Source organism: Tupaia chinensis, unplaced genomic scaffold (assembly GCF_000334495.1).
Source record: "Tupaia chinensis unplaced genomic scaffold, TupChi_1.0 Scaffold000096_1, whole genome shotgun sequence".
Classification (NCBI taxonomy): Eukaryota; Metazoa; Chordata; class Mammalia; order Scandentia; family Tupaiidae; genus Tupaia; species Tupaia belangeri.
Window position 1 is genome coordinate 2,258,869 of NW_006159558.1, and position 22,405 is coordinate 2,281,273.

At 53.7% G+C, this 22,405-nt stretch overlaps 1 protein-coding gene across 1 annotated transcript in view; it reads right to left on the bottom strand.

Annotated features, from left to right (window-relative positions):
• Window positions 1-11,160: 11,160 nt before the first annotated feature.
• Window positions 11,161-22,405, bottom strand: part of ANKRD33B (ankyrin repeat domain 33B) — a 54,483-nt gene continuing 43,238 nt past the window's right edge. The window contains exon 4 of the mRNA XM_027769888.1: window positions 11,161-17,652. Within this exon, the coding sequence (XP_027625689.1) occupies window positions 16,808-17,652 (845 nt within the window). The 3' untranslated portion in view covers window positions 11,161-16,807. The remainder of the gene's footprint in view (window positions 17,653-22,405) is intronic.

Here is a 22,405-nt window from a genome sequence, read left to right on the forward strand (position 1 = left end):
ACAGGTGGACGGCGTCTTCAAGGAAACGGACTCCTCCAAAAGATGTGCTTATCTTTGCTCCAGGAGTGAGGTGTAATGGCATGTCTTCCAGCAGCCAGTTTGGCTCCTGAGGCAATTGAAGGAATGGAAGCACCTGCAGGATAACAGGAGAGAGATGGGAGGAGCCTGGGTCCCTGATGAGAGCAGCCCTGGTCTGTCTCTCAGCACTTTGCTTAGTTAGACGCAGCTCCGTGAGTGTTTACCTGGTTTTCCCCGGGTTACATCTCAGCACTTTGCTTAGTTAGACGCAGCTCCGTGAGTGTTTACCTGGTTTTCCCCGGGTTACATCTCAGCACTTTGCTTAGTTAGACGCAGCTCCATGAGTGTTTACCTGTTTTTTTCCCCGGGTTATATCTCAGCACTTGCACTCACTAGCACCGAGACCGTGGATAGGCCACTTGGCTTTTCTGTCTCAGTTTCCAAACTGTGAAATGAGATAACAGCGTCTCTATCAATGGGTCTGTAACACAGCGCACATAGCAAGACCTCCCGTAAGCGTGAACTGTGAGGATGAGGGCGATAACAATGATCTTTACTGGGTTTCCTGGTATTTGCTGTTGAACCCAATCCTGAACCCAATCCTACTTGTACACACGCTCACAATGGCCAAGCAGAAATTAAATCTTCTGAACATGGAGGAAACATTTCTCCTCAGATGCCTTCAGCAGGTTCTCTGTGGAACCATGAGGTTCAAATTCAGGGGCCACTTTCAAAAAGGAGCACAGCTCGGGAACCAGCAGTTAGCGTAATGGCTATGTCGCTGGACTCCCACGTAGTCGACCGCGGTTCGTGTCCTGGACCCGGTGGCTTAAAACTCACGCTGGGCGCGTGTGTGTGCGTGCCCAAGATCCCGAGAGGAGAATGGAGGAGAAGGGATTGCGGCATGACCATCCCCACTGGGTGGGGCTTTCTCGCTTTCTGTCTCTATGTCTCTCTCTGTCTGTCTAGCGAGCGCATGCGCCCTATAGTGAAAAAAAAAAAATCCTCTCCAAAGGAAAAAAAAAAAAAAAGGAGCACAGCTCAGCCACGGGAGGGGACCTGCCTGGACAACACGGCAGATGTTGCTAAGCAGCATAAAGTTCTGGACAACAGAGGGCATTTCAGAGGTGCCCCCGGGAAAGCAGGGGTAGGAGCCCAGGAGACCCAGGGCCAGGGACTAGGCCCCAGAGGGAGTGACACCTAACAGTCACAGGAGGCTTGTCCCGGGTGGTGCCCATGGGAGGAGGGCCAGCTCCTCTCTTCTGAAATGTCACCGAGTGTGACGGTCAGGCTCCTGGTTCTCCTCATTCTATTTCCCTGCATCTGTCTCAGCACTGCCTTGGGAAAGCATCAGGCCAATGTCAGGGATTCCCACGTGGAAATAAGTGGCCCTAGCGGAATCGGGTACTAAGGGCCCAAAGCCAGATGCTCAGAGAGGTCTGGCATCTCCCTCAGCTCTGGGAGGAGGCCTATGTCACACCTGATACGCGTGTCTTTGCTGATGGCCGCAGCTGGCCACACCAGGTCTTAAGACCAGCCCTGCCTGACAGTCTCAGGATAGGTGCTGGCCAGACCAGAAAGGCCACTCGGGGGGGGGCTTTGGGTTACACGATACTAGCTGCCCTGAAGGCCAGCCTCATGAGCGATCAATCAATCAATCGTGCCTACATCAAGAATCTCCGATAAAAATTCTGCACGCTGGGTACCAGCAGATGGCGTAATGGCTATGTTGCTGGACTCCCATGTAGTCGACCACAGTTCGAGTTCCAGACCTGGAGGCTTAAACTCACACCGGGCATGAGTGCGTGCATGCCCAAGATCCCGAGAGGAGAACGGAGGAGAAGGGATTGTGGTGTGGGCATCCCCCCACCCCCGGAGGTGATTTCTCACTTTCTGTGTCGCTGTCTCTGTCTTTTTGGTGAGTGCACGTGCCCTATAGCAAAAACCTCTCAAAAAAATATATATATATATCTCCTGCCCGCAAGCTCAGCCGAGCAACCTTGGCTAGCAGTGCACGGTGTCACCCAGCACTGGGGCGTGTGTCCACGGCCAGACTTTGTGTCGTGCTTCTCTTCCCTGGGCTGACTGTGGTCTGTTCCCCCTCCCTGCTACCAGGAGAACAGCCCCCACTGAGCTCTGAGAGTCCTGAGAGCAGGTCACTGAGCCCGGGGCTGTTGGGAGCCCTCCAAATGTACAGCTGTCAGTCCGGGGAACTGTGCCCATGTATCTTACTTTTGGATAAATCTGGGTGCCAGGTGCACTCATAATTCTTTGGAGAAACAGCGACGAGGACCCAGGACAAGTGGTTCATCCCTCGGCCCTGACCTCCTGGAGTGGCTGATGTGCCTGGACTTCCCGAGAAGCAGCGTAACCATTACGGACTCAGAGATGAGAAAAGAGACACTCAGAATGACGCGGTGTGTGTGGTTGGCTGTGTGTCCTGCTCTCCTGAGCTCTGCCCCTGAGGCTGCTGGTGCGGGCCAGAGCTCAGGCCGGCTGGGCTTGCTGCTGGGGTGGCAGGCTGAGGGCAGAGGCCCTGCTGGGCGTGGAAGGCCCTGCCCCCTTGCCTTGCTTTTCCCCAGTCCTGAGTATCTGGATGGAGGGGGCGGGTTAGGGGTCCCCTCAACCTCAGCAGGGGTTCCCTTCTCTCAGAAGACCTGAGAATGAGCCTCATGGTCGGGCTCTGGGGCAAGAATGGGTTTCTCTAGGGGCTGCCCTCCCCACCCCTCTAACGGGACTGGAAAAATGTTGATCCAGACAGATGTTGATCCCAGTCCTGAGGACACCACACCCCAGCACACGGATGGAGAGTCTCCTAGCCCCTGACCCCAGTGTGGCCTCGGCGACAAGAAGCCAGGACACCCTCCATCTGCTCGGAGATCACTCGTGGCCCGAGACAGCACCTCAGCTCCCCGGAACTAGGCCCGAAGCTGAGGGTCTCCGAGTCTCCCTGGGAGAGGACCTTCTGCTAGAGGGTATTAGAACGGAAGCCCGTTACAGTTCACGTCTCCCCTCTCCCCCACAGCCAGCCCTCGCACACTGACCTACCTCCCATGGAGAATCGCTGGGGCTCTTGCAGCAGAGGAGAACCCCCGGGGACGTCAGTCCTGGGCGTTGAGTCACTGTTTGGAGTGGGCCCCAGGACTGGCACCTTCATTTGGAGGTCCACACAGGAAACCCAGGTCAGGGCCCGTCTCTGCCTGCTGCCAGGGCCTGTCCTCCGCAGCTCAGAAGACGCCTGTCGTTTGGTCTAATTAAGCAACGGAGCACCTTGGTCCCGTATGCCTTTCCGGGAGGAGAGCCAGGCTGAGTCTAACAACTCCGGGTGTTTCCCACATGCTGGTCTCTGCTAAGCAAATCGAGCTGGTTTCCATTGTCACTCAATGTCCCCCTGAACAGCTGCCATCAGCAAGGGCTCACCAGAGATGCCCCAGGTCATTCGGTGGGATGGCCACCCCACCCCGCCCATGGAAGCAGCCAGCGGCAGGTGACAGATGAGGGGAGGAGGCTGCCAGCTCCTCGAGCTTGTTCCCAGCTTCCTCCAGCCTCTGCCCTGCCCCAGGAAGGGGGCCGGTCCCCAACAGTGACACACTGCCAGACCCACGCCCAGCAAGGAGCAGCTCAGAAGGCGGTGGAGCCCAAACCGGAAGGATCCTTGAACCCCTGCTGGTCCTCACACCAGTCCAGACGGCTTCCCCAGGGGGCAGAGCCACCAGCATACTGGTGTCGGTGGGCCAGAGGGGCCTATGAGGAAGACGGGCGCGTAATTACGGCGGCCAAGAAGTCCCACAACAGGCCCTCTGTGTGCAAGCCCACGGCCTGGACCAGGCGGTGCAGCTCAGTGCTCCTAGAGGCGGCAGCAAGGCAGGCAGGCCGATGACGGTGCTCAAAGCCTGAGCCTGGGGCCGCTGCTGTGGCTCTGGAGTGGGAGTCAAGCAAACCCGTGGTCTGGCGCCCAAGAGAAGGCCGCAGGCTCCATCCGCGGCAGAGAGCCCCTGGCGTCTGCATCCGCCCTCAGCTAGCACCTCCCCATGACCCTGTGGGCGGGTCTTCCCCCGCTTAGCTGCTCAGACCCAGCTCACCTCTTCTGGAAACACCTGCAGGTGCACCGAATGAGGCTCTGCCCGGTCTAGGCCGTCCTTAGTCCAGAGAGAGAACGGAGAGGGAACTGTGACCATCCCCAGGGGGGGGGGGGGAGGCTTTCTCCTTGTCTCTCCATTTCTGTCTCTCTCTAGCAAAAGCACACACCCTCTACCCCCGCCCCCTCAAAAAAAGGAGGAAATGCAGACACAGACACACAGAGAGAGGGTGGTCTCGAGGTCACAGACAGGTTGAAGCTGTCACAGTCGGGGTTGCCAAGGGTTGTTGACAACCACCTGAAGCCGGAAGAGGGGGAAGAGTCTCCCTGAGCCTTGGAGGAGAGCAGCCCTATGACACCGTTACTGCAAATTTCCAGCCTCCAGAACAGTGGAAGATCCTTTCCTGCCGTTTTCACCCACCCAGCCTGGTGGTCGTCGGCAGTGGCAGCCCGAGGGAGCTGAGGCAGGGCTGAGAACGTGTATTTCTGACCGAGTTCCCAGGTGCCAAGGTCTTGAGGTGCAGTCTGAGAACTGCCCTTTGAGAACACGGGTTTTTGTACCTGGGATTGATCAGGAGAATTTGAGAGTTGCCACGAGGTCTCAAGGCCCACAGGGTCAGGGTCCGGGTCAGGACAGTGTGTGGAGTTAGGGAACACAGCTGGGCCCAGGATGGACTGGGGCAGCTCAGGGCTGCATCTGCAAGGCCTGGGAGGAAGGGTGGGTGCCGTGTGCCCCCTCCCCCAAGGCTATCGCCTCTCACCTCACGAGGACACTGTGCACTCACACCGGGGAGGGAAGGGTGATGTGCCCCCAAGTGGGATGTTGTCAGAGGGCGTCTCATTTGCCCCTTGAAACGACCACGCAGAGCTGTGAGCAGGGCAGGGTGCCACACGGGGATGAGGGTCTGGGTCTAGCCAAGGCTCCTTCCAGGGCAAGGCCTCTTTGCAGGACACAGACTGCCATATTTAGCCTGGGTGGTGGAGTGGCTTCCCCGAGGGACTCCTCTGCGACTGACTCCTCATAGACTGAGGACATTTGGCATCCAGAAGCCCTCCTGGGCCAGCTTCTCCCCAGGGCTGCGGCGCTAGACCAGAGCCCTCCTTCTTACATGGGAAAGGGGTCGGCTCCAGAAGCTGACAGTCTTCTTGATTCTCTCATTTCTTTTTTTTTTTTTTGGAGAGGTTTTCGCTATAGGGCGCGCGTGCTCGCCAGACAGACAGAGAGACATAGAGACAGAAAGCGAGAAATCACCCTCCAGGGGGGATGGTCACGCCGCAATCCCTTCTCCTCCATTCTCCTCTCGGGATCTTGGGCACGCACGCATACGCGCCTGGCGTGAGTTTTAAGCCACCAGGTCCGGGACACGAACCGCGGTTGACTACATGGGAGTCCAGCAACATAGCCATTACACTAACTGCTGGTCCCCTTGATTCTCTCATTTCTTAAAAACACATTTGAAATACCAAGGTGAATTTGAGCTGGATTTACATATTTAACTTTGTAGAACCAGGAGAAAGCCTTAGCCTCCCCTTATTTTTTTTGGGGGGGGGGTGTGCAGGAAGAGCAGTGATGAGCTTGGTGCCCCAAGGTGTGAAGATGCAGGAAACACAGGTGGGGGGAGTGGTGGTGCACCCTGCCCTGGGCTCAAAACCTGGTGCCACACCTCCAGCAACTGGTCTGCCAACCCTCCTGCAAGGACAGGATCCCTCGTGACTGGGAGGCCACTAACATGCTGCTGAGCTCACAGCCTACCTGAGCAATTGCCCCAAGGAAGCTGTCAGCACACCGACCACCTTTCATGAACCTGGCTGGAGACCAGCCGGTCATCACCAACGAGGAAGCAGGTGTGACCTTCAGAGAGCCGATGACCATGGGGAGGGCTGTGGGAATGAGGGATGCCCACCATGCTCACAGATGAGAGCACAAAACCTGCACAATGAGCTTAGCCTCAGAAAGGTTTTATTTAAAACTGTATTTTCTGTTTAAATCCTTCTTTAATAATCATGATATAGAATGACAATTTTCAGTGAGTGAGATTTCCTAAGTAAAATGACAGAACTTTCCAACTAGAAGAGCGAGTTGTCTCAGTCACATCAGAAATAACCTTCGTGATGCCTTGAGTATGAATGTGAATGTTCTTGAGCTCAAAAGAAGGGGGGAAAGTGCCTACAAATCATTAGAAGAAAATAGAGGAGAAAAAAAAAACTGTCCATTGAGGGTAAGAAAGGGCTTTTTAAAGAGACAAAATGCAAATACCAAATACAAAAAAAGGCAAAGTTTGACAAGTTTCACTAAACTAGAAATCTTCTATACAAGCTATCTTAAAAACAAGTAATAAAATGAAAAAAAAAAAGTACAAAATACGTGTGAAAGACTATCATCCAAAAAAACATAGCAGTCTGGGGCCAACAGATGGCGTAGTGGTTAAGGTGCTGGACTCTCACATGGCCGATCAGGGTTTGAGTCCCAGATCTGGTAGCTTGCTTTCTCACTTTCCCTTTTTTTTTTTTTTCTCTGTGTCTCTCTGGTGAGTGCACATGCCCTATAGCATTTTTTTAAAATGATAATAATAATAAATTAAATAATTCTTTAAAAAGAAAAACATAGAAATCTACACATCAGCAAAAATGGCACCAAAGGTGAAAAGAGAAACAAGACCTGTGAGAAACAGGTATAAATAAGAAATGTATAAGACAGGAAATAAGAGACGTTAGACACACATGAAAAAGGCTCAGCCTTATCGAGAACTGGAAGGAACACTGAAACAATGAGATACAGCTTTCCAAGCATTAGCGGGAAAGGTTGGAGAGCTGAGAAACTGCAGGGGGCGCTGCAGGTGGGAAATGGCCTCTCTCGCCCTCTGCTGGCGGATGGGTACACAGCCCAGCACTTGCAACGGGCGCCAGGGCAGTGACTACGGAAATTAAAATGCCTATTCCCCTGGGGCCAACAGGTGGCCTCGAGGTAAAGGGGCTGGACTCCCGTAGCCAACTGTGGTTCAAGCTTCGGACTCGGCAGCTTGAAAATCACACCGGGCATGTGTGCGTGCATGCCCAAAACCACAAGAAGAAAATGGAGAAGGGATTGTGGCGTGGACATCTCCATGGGGGAGATTTCTCACTTTCCCTCTCTCTGAATCTTTCTCCAGCCTCTCTAGCAAGTGCATGCCCCCGTGCACTTCCCTCCCCAGCTCTGCACTCCTGACTTTTGAAAACATCCACTTGTGTATATGAACGAGTAGGTACAAGGCTCTCCCTTACTTGTACAGTAATTGGTAAAAACCTAGAACATGCTTCTAGCCCCCCAAGGAAGACATGGCTAAACAAACCCCGGCACGCCTGTTCTGAGAAATACTACACAACAATCAAAAGGAGCAAATGGATTCTAAACACGTGCTCCCTAAAACACAGGGGGTGAACAAAACCGTGCCTACAATGGGATTCTGCTGATACAACCCATAAAGGGAAGAACACATGAAAATGTATTCCCAGGGGGTGTACAAGTGACAGGTCAGCTAAAGTCCCTCTTTATCTAAGAGCCTCTTGTGGCGTTCAGTCTCTTTCTGCCATGTTTGCATATAACTCTTTTTTCTTTAAATTTTGCCACGGGGTATGCACACTCACTGGAGGGAGAGAAAGAAGTGAGAAAGCCCCTCCCCTGGGCGATGACCACACCGCAATCCCATCACCCGCCTGTCAGGGTTTGGGGCACACAAGCACGTGCACCCAGTGTGCTTCCTTTTCTGTTGTTTTTAAGGTTTTTATCAGAGGGCGTGTGCTTGCTGGAGAGACAGACAGTGAGAGGGAAGTGAGATATCAGCCCACAGAGGAGATGGCCATGCCATGATGCTTTTTCCATCCCCTTGGGATTTGGAGCACACGCATATACCTGACGTGAGTCTCAAGCCCATGGGTCCGAGACTCGAACCATGTCAGCCATGTGAGCATCCAGTGCTTAACCACTGCACCATCTGCTGCCCCTCCCTCGTGTGTTGCTTAAGCTGCCAAATCTGGGCCTTGAACCATGCAGTCATGTGAGATCCACCTTCCCTGCTACCATGACACTGGATGGCCCTGCATATTACTAAGTTTAAAAAAAAAAAGAAAAGAAATTAAAAGAAAGCCTGGCTTTCCTTCCCGTAGGCCCTGGTGGATGCTGTCGAAATGGGCAAGTTCGTGAAACCCGAGAAAGTGGTGCTGAGCCGTCACCATGAAGAACATTGATGGCACCTCAGATGGCCCCTACAGCCACGAGAGCATGGCTGGAACTGACCACTACCCCGCAAAGCGACAGCTGCCATGGGCAAGAAGAAAATCGCCAAGGGTCAAAGATGAAGTCTTTTGTGCAGTCACCTCATGCCCACAGGGTACTCCGTGTATTCCCTTGGACAAAACTGTGGTCAACAAGGACGTCTTCAGAGACCCTGCTCTTACACGCAAGGCCCGGTGGGAGGCAAGGGTCAAGTTCAAAGAGAGGTACAAGACAGGCAAGAACAAGTGGGTCTTCCAGAAGCTGCGGTTTTAGATGTTTTATGTTTCAGTCATTAAAAAGATGGGAGGAAAAAAAAGAAAGAAAAGAAAACCTGATTTTGAGGCCAGCAGGTGGCATGGCAGTAAAGGTGCTGGACTCCCACGTGTTCAGGTCTCGGACCTGACAACTTGCTTTCTCACTTTCTCTGTCTTTCGCCAGTCAAATTAAATAATAATAATAATAATAAATTAAATCAATAAATCTTTTTTTAAAACCTGATTATAAAGTTACTTATAAAGCTTCCCAAGGACATATTTTAAGTAAAGAAATGGAACACCACCACATATAGCGTACATGTAGGTATGAGAATACACACCGAAACCAGACTGGATTTTCGTTTCTACGTATGTACCTGAATACACCACAACAGCCCTGAAGGATGCCACTTGCCAACGGGTATACGAAGAGGCAGGTCAGAAAGACATCATTGAGGGACCAGCAGATGGCATAATGGTTATGTCGCTGGACTCCCATATAATCAACCAGGGTTCAAGTCCCAGACCTGGTGGCTTAAAGCTCACGCCAGGTATGCATGCGTGCCAAGATCCTGGGAGGAGAATGGAGGAGAAGAGACTGGTGTGGCCATCCACCCCGGACGATGACTTCTCACTTTTTGTCTCTCTAGTTCTCTCTGTTTGTCTCTATAGCAAGCACACGTGCCCTATAGCAAAAATCTCTCTCTAAAAAAAAGAAAAGAAAGACATCATTGTAAAAACGAGGAAGGGCTTACAAGGAAATCACAAAGTTTAAAAACTAAAGTGAAAGAGGGTCAAAATAAGAAAGTACACATGTATTTCAACTAAGAGAAGTGAGAGGATAATACTGGTAGACCTCGTATCATTTTCTAATTTATACAAACTTTATTCAAATATCACACTTTTGTACCATAAGAATATGTTTATTTTGCAAGTGTTTTTTTTTTTAAATATTTCAGCCCCAATTCCCCCACATGGTTACATTACCATATCTTTTTCTATACTCTTTAAACATTAGACACAGAGTTTGCTAGAAGCTGAAAGGGAAAAACACATCCTTTCTGCTGAATACTATCACATTGTATTTAAGTTAAAGATTATTAACTTTATAAATATCCAGACTTGAAGCTTTTGGGAGTCACATTTATTTGGAGGTCCGAAATAGCCCTGAGGTCTACATAGGAAAATATCTTTTATAAACTGTAACAAAACTCTCACCTCAAAATAAAACACTATGAGATTTATACAATTACATCCATATGCAACGTCTTTACAATTCCAGAAACTGAGTAGATTTTTAGAAATGACAATAAAAATAGCTTTACATTCAGAAAACGGAGCGTATGCTGAGATCACGTGAGGGGAACCCGCCCTCTGCAGAGTCTGCCCCCTCTCCAGCACCCCTTTATTAAAGTCACAGACCCCGGGAACCGCAAGAAGACTGTGAGGGAATTCCAGTCAGATCAGCTCTGACTGCTCACCCGAATGGGGACATGACTCGGATTCCTAAGGACACCTGCGGGCTCCCGGGTTGTACCCAGGTTTCCTAGCACAAACGCCCTGAAACTCTCCACCAAGGGCGTCCCTCCTTGCACAGCTTCTGGAACTTCTCAAACGCTGGCATTAAGGCATCCCCTTACTATCTCCAAAACTCCATAATAAGAGTAAGATCAGCACAGCCCCATCTGGGATGGTGCCTTCCCTCCACGCTTTCTGAAACAGCAGCGGGACGTCGCTGAGACAGAGCGCTGCAGTTTCCCTCCACGCCAAGTCCAGCTGAGCGTGACGGCGCACCTGCAACCCCAGCTGCTCCGGAGGCTAAGGCAGGGAGACCACAGTTTCAAGCATCACCACGGTGAGACCCTGTCTCCCAAACCAAACCAAACAAACGGTGATCCACGCGCCTGATCCTCAGGCCAACTTAGGAAATCCCAGAGCCCCATCCAGTAAACTGATTCTCATGGATATGCCTGGTGCCAAATGGCAGGGGATTTGGCCTCCACACTGCGCCAGACCCCCGGTGGAGATCTACTCCTCGGGGAGCTGGGCCCTTTGTGCAGACAACATACAGCAAAGGCAGAGAGGTGACCCCGAGCCGGCCAAAGAGGTTCTCTGCGAACCTCCTTAGTCGGCAGCATTTCGCTATAAAATGCCAAGGATTGTGACAACCCTAGCCCAGCTGCGCGTCCCACATGGAGTGCTCCTGGGGGTCCCTGGCCGTGTGATCCTGCACCATTGAAACAGGTCACGTGGATGTTCCCTGTGGGAGCACAGCAAGGTCACAGCATCAGTCCGTGCAAGAACAAGGCCGGTCTCCCGTCAGCTCACACGTGTGTGTGTGTGTGTGTGTGTGTGTGAATGCACTGGCACACACACTCACACCCTACGGTATGCTGCCATAGGCATGACCTGCTGTCTAGCAGCCAGGCTTCCTCCAGAAGTCTCGTTTGAGGTGGGTCCCAGGAAGGGCATCAGGAACACAGACTTGGCATTCCACTGAGTAGTTAAAAATTAGTGCCATCGACCCAGGTAGTGTTTTGGGTTTTCCTGTTCTTTTCAAAAAAAAAAAAAAAAACACCTCCAGAGAGGAATTGTTTTCCCACTTACTTAAAATGTTAATGAAGAAACGTGTGAATTCCAGGGCACAGGAATGAGAAACTACACAGTTTCATAAAACAAGTTCTAAATGCATCCAGAGGCCTGAGACGGGCGGCAGTTCCAGTTCTCTGCACTCAGGGTCTCGCCCGCCACACCAGGGCAGCAACCTCCCCAGCCCAGCCAGCCCAGGAGCTGTCGCAGCATGCCCTGGCTGTGTTTCAAGGCTCCTCCGTGATAAATATTCTGCTCTCCCTCCCCTTAGAAGGCTGAGGGTGATGGAGCCCACAGGGGTGCAAGGGTGGATTCCAGACTCTGCAGTTACCTGCATGGGAGGACAAGGGTCCTGAGCAAACACTGGGAAGCATGTGACAAGTGCCACTGCCCTAAATACTGTCAAAGAGAAAGCACTGTTCAGAGAATTTGCCTAGGAGTACACTCAGCGCCCGCCAGCTGACTGCCGCGGAGGGGAGTGACCACATGGTGCCGGGATGGGGGATGAGCCAGCTGATCTCGGGGTGCTGGGGGAGGAAGCGTCACATCGGGGGTGCGGCTCGGTTGCAGGGCAGACTCAGACACCAAAAACAGGCAGAGAAGTCTGTCTCCTCTCAGCAGCGTGGGCAGCAGGGACTCCAGCTGCACGGCAGGCTGCAGGCCCACGGCACCCACTCCTCGGTCGGGCTCCTGGGCTTCCTCGGTGGCACGCATTTCTTCATGACGGTGCAATTCTTCCCCACACCTGGAAATAGCTCTGCATCCATTACAGATGTGTCTCCCCAGCCCCCGCCGGCTTCTGTGTCAGCACAATAGCCTCATCTGTGCAGTAGAGACCACTGCCCCAGCAGGGAAGGGGGCAGGGGGTAGTCTGGCCCGGCCTTCTGCACCCACAAGTCTCCTTTCCAGCTGCTCCAAGCGTCCATCTCAGAAGACGATGATACTGCGGTTCTGACAGTCACTTTCCTGAGCAGGTGGCCGGGAGGAGCTGCCCAGGTGAAAGGTCCCTAGCGTCAGGACCCTGCTCCTTGAGGGAGGCCTCGTGCACAGCCAGGGCCCATGCAGGGGGCCCCAGCAGCCTGCTCCTTCCTGCAAGCCCAGTGCAGCTGACAGAGGAGCTCTAATCACGTCAGCAGGCCACACGCCATCGTCCTGTCCACGTTCTCCACATCGGACTGGACTGCACTCCACCAATGGCCCCTGCTTCAGGGATGGGGGTCTCAGCACAGGGTTCACAGCCATGGTGGGTGCTCAGATCACTACGACTTCACACCCCCGCAAGGCCTTTCAGCTGCCGGAGTCCCCACTCACCAACAGCGGGGTCTCCCCCAGGGGCAGGCCCAGGCAGCTCACCCGCCCCAGTCAGCAGCGTCAGCCCCGGCTCTAAATCGCCCCTCCTGTTCAGCTGAATCATAACATGTGCAAACACCAAACAGGATTCAAGCAGACTCCCACGTCCCCCTAGCTCTATTTATGTATAAATCCCTGAGAAGGTACCTGTCAACGGGAACTTCACTATGTACAGTTAATACACGCCAGGGCTGGCACTGACACCTGAGCACCCCGGGAAGCAGGGCCTGAGCTGCCACCAGTCGGGAGGGCGACCCAGGGCTCCTTCCAGAAACAAGGTGCGTGTGTGCGTGTGTGTGTGTAGGGGGACGGGGCAGGGCTGAGAGGCCACGGCCCTTCAGTCCCCCCTGGGGATCGGGCCATCAGGAGATGACCACTTGGCAGGAATGTCCTCTTGCCTTTCGAGAGGCCCTTGCTTTGCTTCCCTTTTTAGCCCTCAGGGGAGGTGGCGCCGAGGATGGTGGGATTACCCCAAACAGGAGAGATCGGAAAAGGAAGTAAAGGCAACAGAGGAAAACGAGGGGAGGCAGAGGGGGTGGCCAGGGACGATGTGGGGACAAGGCTGGAGGGAACACAGTGGTGGCCGCCTACACAGGAGAAGGGGGCCCTGCCCATCCCCCTCCGTGAATGACACGGGGGTGTAAGTAAGTGAGTAAATGTACCTGGGCAAAGCCAATAAACTACTCAGGAGTAAAACGTCCTCACTGGACAGCAGACTGAACTGTCAGGGACACAGGGGTGCGACCCTCCACCTTGGGGACCAAGCAGCCATTCTTCCCTGACAAATCCTTTACCCAGAAGAGGTGAATTCAGTAATGGGTTCAGATCCCAGACCAGCCTGAACGGGCTGGTGGCAGGACCCCAGAGAACCAAGGAGCTGGGCAGAGAGGACAGCCAGGACGAAGCCTCCCCTGTCTCTCCTTCCTCTCTGTCCTCCTCTTCCTGAGGATGGGCTCTTCCCAGGGAGAAGCAGAGGTCAGCCCCCCCTTCTCCTCCCCTTGCTGCCGCCAGACAAGTGCGGGAATAGGGGTGGGCTCACTCAGGTCTTCCGCCTGCTCCCACAACCTCACCAGCCTGAGAGAGGAACAACACCACGGCCACCCTCAGAAGCATCTGGACTGCTCCTGACACCCTGCCCTCGATCTCGCACTCCCCACTTTGGAGTGGGCAGCCCCCTCCAAGGAGAAAGAGAACACAGGAGGAAAAGCCCCCACTGGCGGCTGCCCACACAAGGCTAAGAGGAAAAGGCTGGGCCAGCTCGTCATGAGCAGCCGAGACTGCCCAGACCCCCAAGACCAAACGCAAAGGCTCATGAAAGCAGGCCCTAGCTGTCACGCAGGTTTGCAGAGGGACTGGTGAGAGTTCCCACCCCATTCTGGACCCTCCCTACACCTGGGTCTCATGGGTTCTCGCAGCCGAATGCTTCTCTAGGCCCACACCGAAGCCCCCAGAAGAGCTGCATCCACCCTCCACGCCCAAGCGCCTCTGCGAGTCTACAAGTCCCTCACACTGCACGTGCCGGCCGGTGGACAGAGCCTCTGCTCAGCAGGGCAGGGCGAGGCTCACCTTCAGATCTGCCAGAGGAGCCCCTGGCCTGGCCACACTTGCTGCCTGGGCAGCCTTCTTTAAAATGTGGGCATGTCCAGAGCGGTTTTGCAGACACCAAGAGCTGGCCCTAGCCTGGCCTGTGTGCTTGCAGGGGAAGATGCAGGGGAAGGGCCCACTCGCCCACTGCTGCCAGACCACTGGGATGGGAAGAAACAGCCAGGCTTCCTGCCATCATGCTAACGCCCCTGATGTTCCAAGCTTAACTGCAGATTCTGAGATTACGTGTGGTGAGGTAGAGGGCCAGCCAAGACAGACACGCACAGAGAGGCAGAGAAAGCTCAGGGTGGCAGTGGGGGCTCCATACTGCCCCACTGCAGATCTCCCACAGTGACAGCGGGCAGGAATACTTGACAATCCACTGAAGGCCTGATGGCAAGTGTGCAAGCAGAGGGGGCCTAACACTGGCTGTTACAACAACGAGACGTTCTGACAAGGTGAGCCCTTTGGGGGAGCTCAGGATGGGCATCCGGGAAGAGCCACTGGATGGGCAATGAAGGCCGCCCCCAATCCCTGTGTGCTACGACTGCAGTTCTCGACGCTGGCTCACGAGGCCACCTGGCGGCTGTAGAAGGGTTCTAGGGCACAGCTCCCTAGTTGTGAGAACCTCCAGGAGGGGCAGAGGCTGAAGTCATGAAAGCTGCCAGGGGTTCTCGTGGCGGCCCGCGCCAAGAACTGTGGATCAAAGACCATTTGGCACTGCCCGAGTCCATGCTTACAAGAGACGAGGGTGGCCCAGTGCCAAGTGTGCGGATGGCATGAATTACGTGCACACAGCAAGAAGGTGCTACAATGCCAGGGACAGAAAAAAGATGGCCTCCGAAGACAGCCAGGGCTGGTCACAGCTCTTTTCTCCTCCAAGGGGACATGGCCAATCCCAACTCCTAGGCTGTGAGGGTGACCCGCACCAGCTAAAATCAGCAGTTCTCAGAAAGGGCCCAGACCGTGGTGTGATCATCTTGGCGCCTCTCGGAGTACAGAGGCACTCGCTCCCATCTGATGTCCCACCTGGTCGTCACGCCAACCTCCCACTCGCCTGGGCACAGCCTGGCTAATGAGATCTCGGAGAGGTAAGTGTGAGATCCTGACTGCTGGAAGCCCACAGTGCCGAGTGGGGGGGGGGGACCGCCAGTGCCACTCCCAACCCCAGCATGACACGGGCAGGCACATAACACAACATACCAAGGGCTATATGAAGAGGCTCCAAATCTACAGCTTCTAGGTATTTAAATTAAATCCTTAAATAAAGTGCATATATGACAGATATTCCATAATCCAGATGGCCAGGGATTCATTAGAATTTCTCACTGCTTTGGAGATAAAAGCGTGGACACAAAACTCCCACTGACAGCTTTGGGGCCCAAGGCAAAACACATATGTGTCCCACCAAAGCCCCCACATCTTGGGAATCCTACAAAGTCCACATGAGGATGAGCCAAACACCAAGGACATCATCAAAGGGAAAAGGAACATTCTGTCCACACAGGGGAATCTTTGGGATGGAGGCTGGGGACAGGGGCGGCTCAGGGCACTCCAGGAGAATTTGCCTAAAACAAGTTTGCTTAACAGTCCACGCTAGTCTGCAGTCATGAGTCAGCCTTCCCACGCAGCCGTGCGTACCCGTGCGTTCGGGTGCCTTACTCTTTCTGCATCTTTTTTTATTTTTTTATTTTTTTTTACATTTTAAGGACACCTGGGCCCAATGTATCTAAGAGCATATACGACTTAACTTTGCATTTCTTGCAATCATTTAAGCGTGCCTCCATTTTATTAAATGATGGCTTTTTTCCACTCGCCTCTATTTTTAATTGGTTAAACCTTTTGTATCCAGTCCCTCCCTTTATCCAAAGTCCGTTGCTTAAAATGAGTTTAGTTCTAGCAATAAAGACATGTCTCTGCCCGCACCGTTTCATAACTGGACAATAGAGTGGTTATTGTTACAACTGGGCAAGAGATGTAAAAAGAAGGTACAGTGGCACCTGACCCCTCAGTGTCCCTGAGCATCTGGCCATAAAAGCCAGCATGCCTTCCTCAGGCAGAAATACACACCAGGCGCCGCGAGCTGAACCAGCAAGAACAGGCAGTGCACCTGCCAGGGGCTGGGAAGGCGAAAACCAAAGCAGCGAACTGGCCGAGTCTCAGAGCTCGCAGTGAACTCCTGCAGGTATCACTAAGATTTATTGCTAGAAACCGTATTTAAACAAAGGGTCTTCAGACGAATGTATGAAAACTGCCTGAAATACAAAGAGCCCCATCACTCAGAAAATGCTGCAAATTTGGTAAATAATAACTAAAAATACAAAACTGCACAGAAAACGCCCTTTGATAAATTGGTCTAAAAACTTAATTGAGGTTCTCTAAAGGAAGACTTCAGGTGAACTGTCACCAGGTGTACTGATCACTAAGGAACTGGTTTTAGGCAAATAAATTTGTGGTGTCCCCAGCTCCCAGCCCGAGCACACAACACAGAAATGCTTTCTGGATTCCCGGACAGAAGATCGCCCAGCGCGACTGCAAAGCCGGGCGCACAGGGCCCCGGGCAGGTGCGTCCTGGTCCGCGCGGCGGCGCCGCCACCCAGCTGGGCTCAGTGAACGCGCAGCCGCCCTGGCCGGGCACTGGCCGGGCACTGGCCGGGCACCTGCCCTGCGCCACCTGCCCCTTCACGTCCGTTTCTTCCAGCGCGGCGGCCGCTTTTCCTTCTGCGCCTCTGCCTGGCGCTTCCTCTCCGCCTCCTCCGCCTTCCTCTTCTCCTCCTTGGCCTCCTTGTACCTCCACTTGGGGATCTGCAGGTGGGTGCTGTCCTTGGTGCTGCCCTTCCTGGACGCCCGCTCCGGCTGGAAGGTGGGCGCCGGCGCCTTGCTGACGCGGACCCTGGGGATGACCACGCCGGGCCGCACGCTGCTCCGCCGGAGGAAAGGCAGCGGGAGCGGCAGCAGGCTGGTCTTCCAGGAGGTGCGGGCGGGCGCCTGGGCCCCCGGCAGCGGGGCAGACGGCAGGCCCTCTTCAGAGCCCTGGGATACCTGGAAGGTCCGGAACCGCTGCTCAGCGCCTTCTCCCTTGCCCCCTTCCTGGGCATCGGTGTCCTGGTCCTCCTGAGCCGCAAGGATCTCCTGCACCGCCAGGCGCCTTTTCCCCACGCAAGGGGGGTTCTCCGGGCACACGGTCTGGCAGATGACGGCCACAGCGGGGCTGTAGAGGCTGGTGGTCATCCTGACCATGAGGTCCAGAGCGCCTCCATCCTCCGGGCCCTGGCCCAGGGAACGCGGGGTCAGCGCAGAGCGCACACACTCCGTGAGCCGCTGCAAGCAGTTCCTGGAGCCTGCAGGCTTCGGGACTGCCTCGGCCACGGACGGCAGCTCCAGTTTGTACTTGTCCCCGAACTGCTCCGGGCAGGGTCGCTCCAGCAGCCTCTGCATGATGCGGACCGCCTCCAGCCGACCCGTGAAGGCGGCCCACTCCTGGGGTGACAACCCACGGCGGGAGTCCCTGGCGTGGATATCGGCCCCTGCAAAACGGAGAACGGGAGTGGGTCACTGAGCGAGAGCTTGTCCCACTGCACTGTTCAGGCAAGCCTGACCCCTGAGCTTGTCCCAACCCTGCCTCTGCTCACCTACCTCGCCCTTGGCCACACAATCCACCACTCTGAAGGAAAACCCTCCTGGTACTGTCCCATGGCCTGGTGGTTAGGGCAGTGGATCCCTTGACTGACCTCACAATTCCAATCGCCACCCCTGCAGCACGAAAAGCATGCCAGGTGCATGTGCCTGCATGCCCCAAATCCCTACAGGATGGAGCAAGGAGGGATTGCAGTGCCCCTGGGGAAAGGCTGTTTTCTCTCCCACTCTCTGGCTCTCTTGTCTCTCTCTCTAGAAAGTGCATGAATCCTCTGGCAAGATTTAAAAACAAAACAAAACAAAAACCCTGAATTTAGCACCTAAGTCACAGAACTTTTTATTATGATAGAGTATGTACATGAGAGAGAGAGCCCTCCACCCGGTCTTGCATTGCAATCCCCTTTCCCAGCTCTCTAGCTCCCCAGGACCCAGGGTGCCTGCATGTGCCCTTCATGTTTTCAAGCCTCCACTCAACCCCGCCCCCGGGATCTGAACCTGAGGCTGGTGTGTGGCTTCCATCCCTGCAGTCCAGCAGCCACTCACTGCACCCCTAGGCTGGATCAGAATCACAATTTTTATAATAAGTTTGCTATAGAGCGCATGTGTTTGCTGGAGACACAGAGACAGAGAGAGAAAGTGAGAAATCACCCTCCGAAGGCATGGCAATGCTGCAATATCTTCTCCAGTCTCCTCTCAGGATTTTGGGCACCCCTCCCCCAACACACACACACACACACACACACACACACACACCCAGCATAATTTTCAAGCCACTGGGTCTAGGAATCAAACCCCTCAGTCAGCCCCGTGAGGTCCAGCTGCCCTGATCTCTGCATCATCTCCTGGCCTAATCTTTTTTTAATGACATAGTAGCCCATGGCCTTCCAACTAGACGTTTTTAATGCTTTAAAAATGCCAGTAGTAAAGTCACCTGCACAGTACGAGGTGCCCGTCTCTCTGACACCTGCCTTTGAGGGCTGCTGTGGCCCTCTGCTGTGGGACACGGTGCTTCGCTCCCTACGCCCTGTTCACGGGTCTGCTGCAGCTACCAGACAGCAGGCTTCTCCAGCACAGGCCGGCCTGGACTCGTTTCTGTCTCAGCACATCTAGTCCTCGTGGGCTCGCGGCACGCTTTTTTATTTTTTATTTTTTTCAGGCAGTGTCTCAATCCCCCTGCCTCAGCCTCCCAAATTGCTGGGATTACAGGCATTTAACAAAGCACCCCTCCCCCAACACACACACACACACACACACACACACACACACCCAGCATAATTTTCAAGCCACTGGGTCTAGGAATCAAACCCCTCAGTCAGCCCCGTGAGGTCCAGCTGCCCTGATCTCTGCATCATCTCCTGGCCTAATCTTTTTTTAATGACATAGTAGCCCATGGCCTTCCAACTAGACGTTTTTAATGCTTTAAAAATGCCAGTAGTAAAGTCACCTGCACAGTACGAGGTGCCCGTCTCTCTGACACCTGCCTTTGAGGGCTGCTGTGGCCCTCTGCTGTGGGACACGGTGCTTCGCTCCCTACGCCCTGTTCACGGGTCTGCTGCAGCTACCAGACAGCAGGCTTCTCCAGCACAGGCCGGCCTGGACTCGTTTCTGTCTCAGCACATCTAGTCCTCGTGGGCTCGCGGCACGCTTTTTTATTTTTTATTTTTTTCAGGCAGTGTCTCAATCCCCCTGCCTCAGCCTCCCAAATTGCTGGGATTACAGGCATTTAACAAAGGGCCATTACAAAATAAATGGCAGTCACAGCTGGTAACAAAAATCAGGTGTCCGCCATGGGTCTCCTGGCCTCAGCCCAACGTCCTTCCCACCCCGCGGGGCAGGTCGAATGGCTGGTTTTCGTTTTGCATCAACTAAGGGAGAGGACCCAGTGAATTAATCAGATGCCAATCCCCATGTCGCCATGAAGGCACTCTGTAGCTGCTGACCTTCCCGTCACACAGAATATCTCCATAATGTGGGTGGGCCTCATCTAACCCGTGGATGGACTGAAGAGGAAAGGCTGAGGTTTCCAGGAGAGGAAATTCCAACCCAGCAGCACCAACTCCTGCCTGCCTTCCCAGCCCGCAGGCCTGCCCTGCAGACTGTAGACGTCCCGCAATCTCTCAGGCCAGTTCCTGAAACCATCTTGTTATACATACATCCTACTGGTCCCGTTGCTCTGGAAAGCCTGGATGATCTACCCCCAGTCACTTGCTTAGTAAATCTCCTCATACCACCCACTGCTCCCCGAGTAGTGCCAAGTTAAACTTCAGCTCACCTGGGAGAAATCTGTGTAAATTGCAACTTGGTGCTATAGTATTAATGCAATTGCTTTTCAGCTCACCGTGGTCGTGCCTCAGCCCCACAATAAAGCTAAAAACCATCTAGGATTCCAAGCGCCATCAGTCGTACTTCCACGGCAAAGCGATGTGGAGAACTAGGGCAATTATCTAGTCTGCGAGCTCCCTGGAGGGCACCTGGCAGAGGCTGCTTCCCTTCTGCCCACACGGCCCCAGGTGTCTGACACGCAGAGCTCAACTGAGAGGAGGGGGCCCCGCCGCGCCCCTGCCCCGCCATTCTACTGTGGCCCTGTGGCTCAGAAGGGCCCGGCTCACATGAGCTGGCCTAGGAAAGGTCTTCAGTCTGTGACACTTTAAAGAATTGCCATCTGAGAAGAGGGGTAATTATTTGGAACTGGAAATCGGCATGGAACTCATTAGCTGGAGCACAATTTATAAACTGACTGAAATGAAAAGGGGGCAGTAAAAATGTCACTGCAAAAAATAGATGACACATTAAACCTTAATTAATTGCATGTCACTTAAAAAAGGAACAAACTGCAGAATTAAAATCTTAATGAACACTGCTTGAAAGAGACATTTTTCAAATGCTAATGGGAAACTAAAGGAACAGCTGTCCGGTTTCCACTCCCGTTCCTGCTGTTCTCCTACCTTTGCAAAACATCCTCGGAAAACATCAACACTAATGAACACAGGCCACTCGCTGCCGTGCAGCCTGGACGAATCGTGCTCTAAAGGAGGGGCCCACCTCCTCAAGAAACTGCCGTCAGGCCAACGTGTGCTATGGTGGTTAAGGCATTGGATCCCACGTGGGCAACTGTGCAGCTTGAGTTCTGGATCAGGCGGCTTGAGAAACACACGGAGCACACACGTGTGCGTTCCCGAAATCCTGAAAGGAGGGAGAAATGGAGAAGGGTTTGTGGCGTGACCCTTCTCCATAGGAGGGTGCTTTCTCACTTTCCTCCTCTCTGTCTCTCTCCAGTGAATGCACACACCCTGTGGCAAATTTACAAAGAAGACAGACAGACAGACAGACTGACTGACTATTCAAAGTGCTATGAATGGCCTGGCCATGGGAAGTAAGCTCTGGAAGAGAAGACTGATGAACATTCCATACGAACATCTTTCAGAGACCGCAGAGAACTTCCGAACTGCCACTGCATCATCTTTCCTGGGAGCCCACTGGCATCCTCACCTCCCACTCAACCTTCCTTCTTACTGTGTAGACAAGTGTGCACATGCCCACGGGCCCACGTGCTGCCTCGCACCCAGCCCCCCACATTATCTCGGGCAGCAGTTCTGGCTCCAAGTCATGCAACTTGGCCCATCCAGGATCCCTCAATCTCGGCATTGCTGATGTTTTGGGTCAGACTTTTTGTCGTGGGGCTGTTCTGGGCATCACAGGATTTACCACTGTCTCTGTGCTCTACCCTCTAGATGCCTGTAGCGTCCCAAAGGTTGTAACAACTGAAACCGCCTCCAGTTGTAGCCAAATGTCCCTCGGAGCAGCAGCACTCTGGGTGGGACTCGCTGGTCTGATCTGACCACTGCGCCCCCATCCCCCACTTCTCTGGCACCCCCAGCAGCTAAGGTGGCCTAGGCCCAGGGCTGGCACTGATCCTAAAGCAGAGTTTGCCTCCTGACAAACAGGACCGACATGCCTGTGCTGCTGCCGTCCCTGGTCTCAAATGTAGTGACTCCCACAGAAACCAGAGGGGACAAGTGAACAAAGTCAGAGGCACTGGCTGGACAGAAGAAGACCTCTGCCCATGAGCCAGGCCTGGCTGGGGCTGAGTGGGGTTGCACTGCCGCACACCCAGACCTTGCTGGGTAGTGTGCGCGCGCGCGCGTGTGTGTGTGGGGGGGGTGCATCTGTATCTCTCTCTTTCATAGAAGAAATAAATAAACATAAATCTTTTTTTTTCCCCTAGAGGGAAGATGCGCTGTCTACAGAGAGAGACAGGGAAAGTGAGAAAGCACTTCAGTGGGGCACGGTCACGGTGCAGTCCCTTCTCCATCTCTCCTCCTTTCTGCGGTTTTGGGCACACATGCGTAAGCGTCCAGTGTGTTTCTCAAGCCTCTGGGTCTGGGACTCGAACTATGCAGTCAGGCAGAGGGGATCCAGCTGCTTCAATCACCAGGCCTTGAAGCCAGACCCAAATAAATAAATGTAAAAAAAAAAAAATCTAGACATTAAACACTACAACTAAAGTCTAAGAGACAACTCAAGAGCTCCCTGAAAAGGTCGCGCATTTGATCTGAGGGAGGCCTGCAGAACGAGCTGGAAAGGAGGAGAGCAGAGATTCTCATCTCTTGGTCCACGCTTTCCCATGTAAATTAGGTGCTCAGC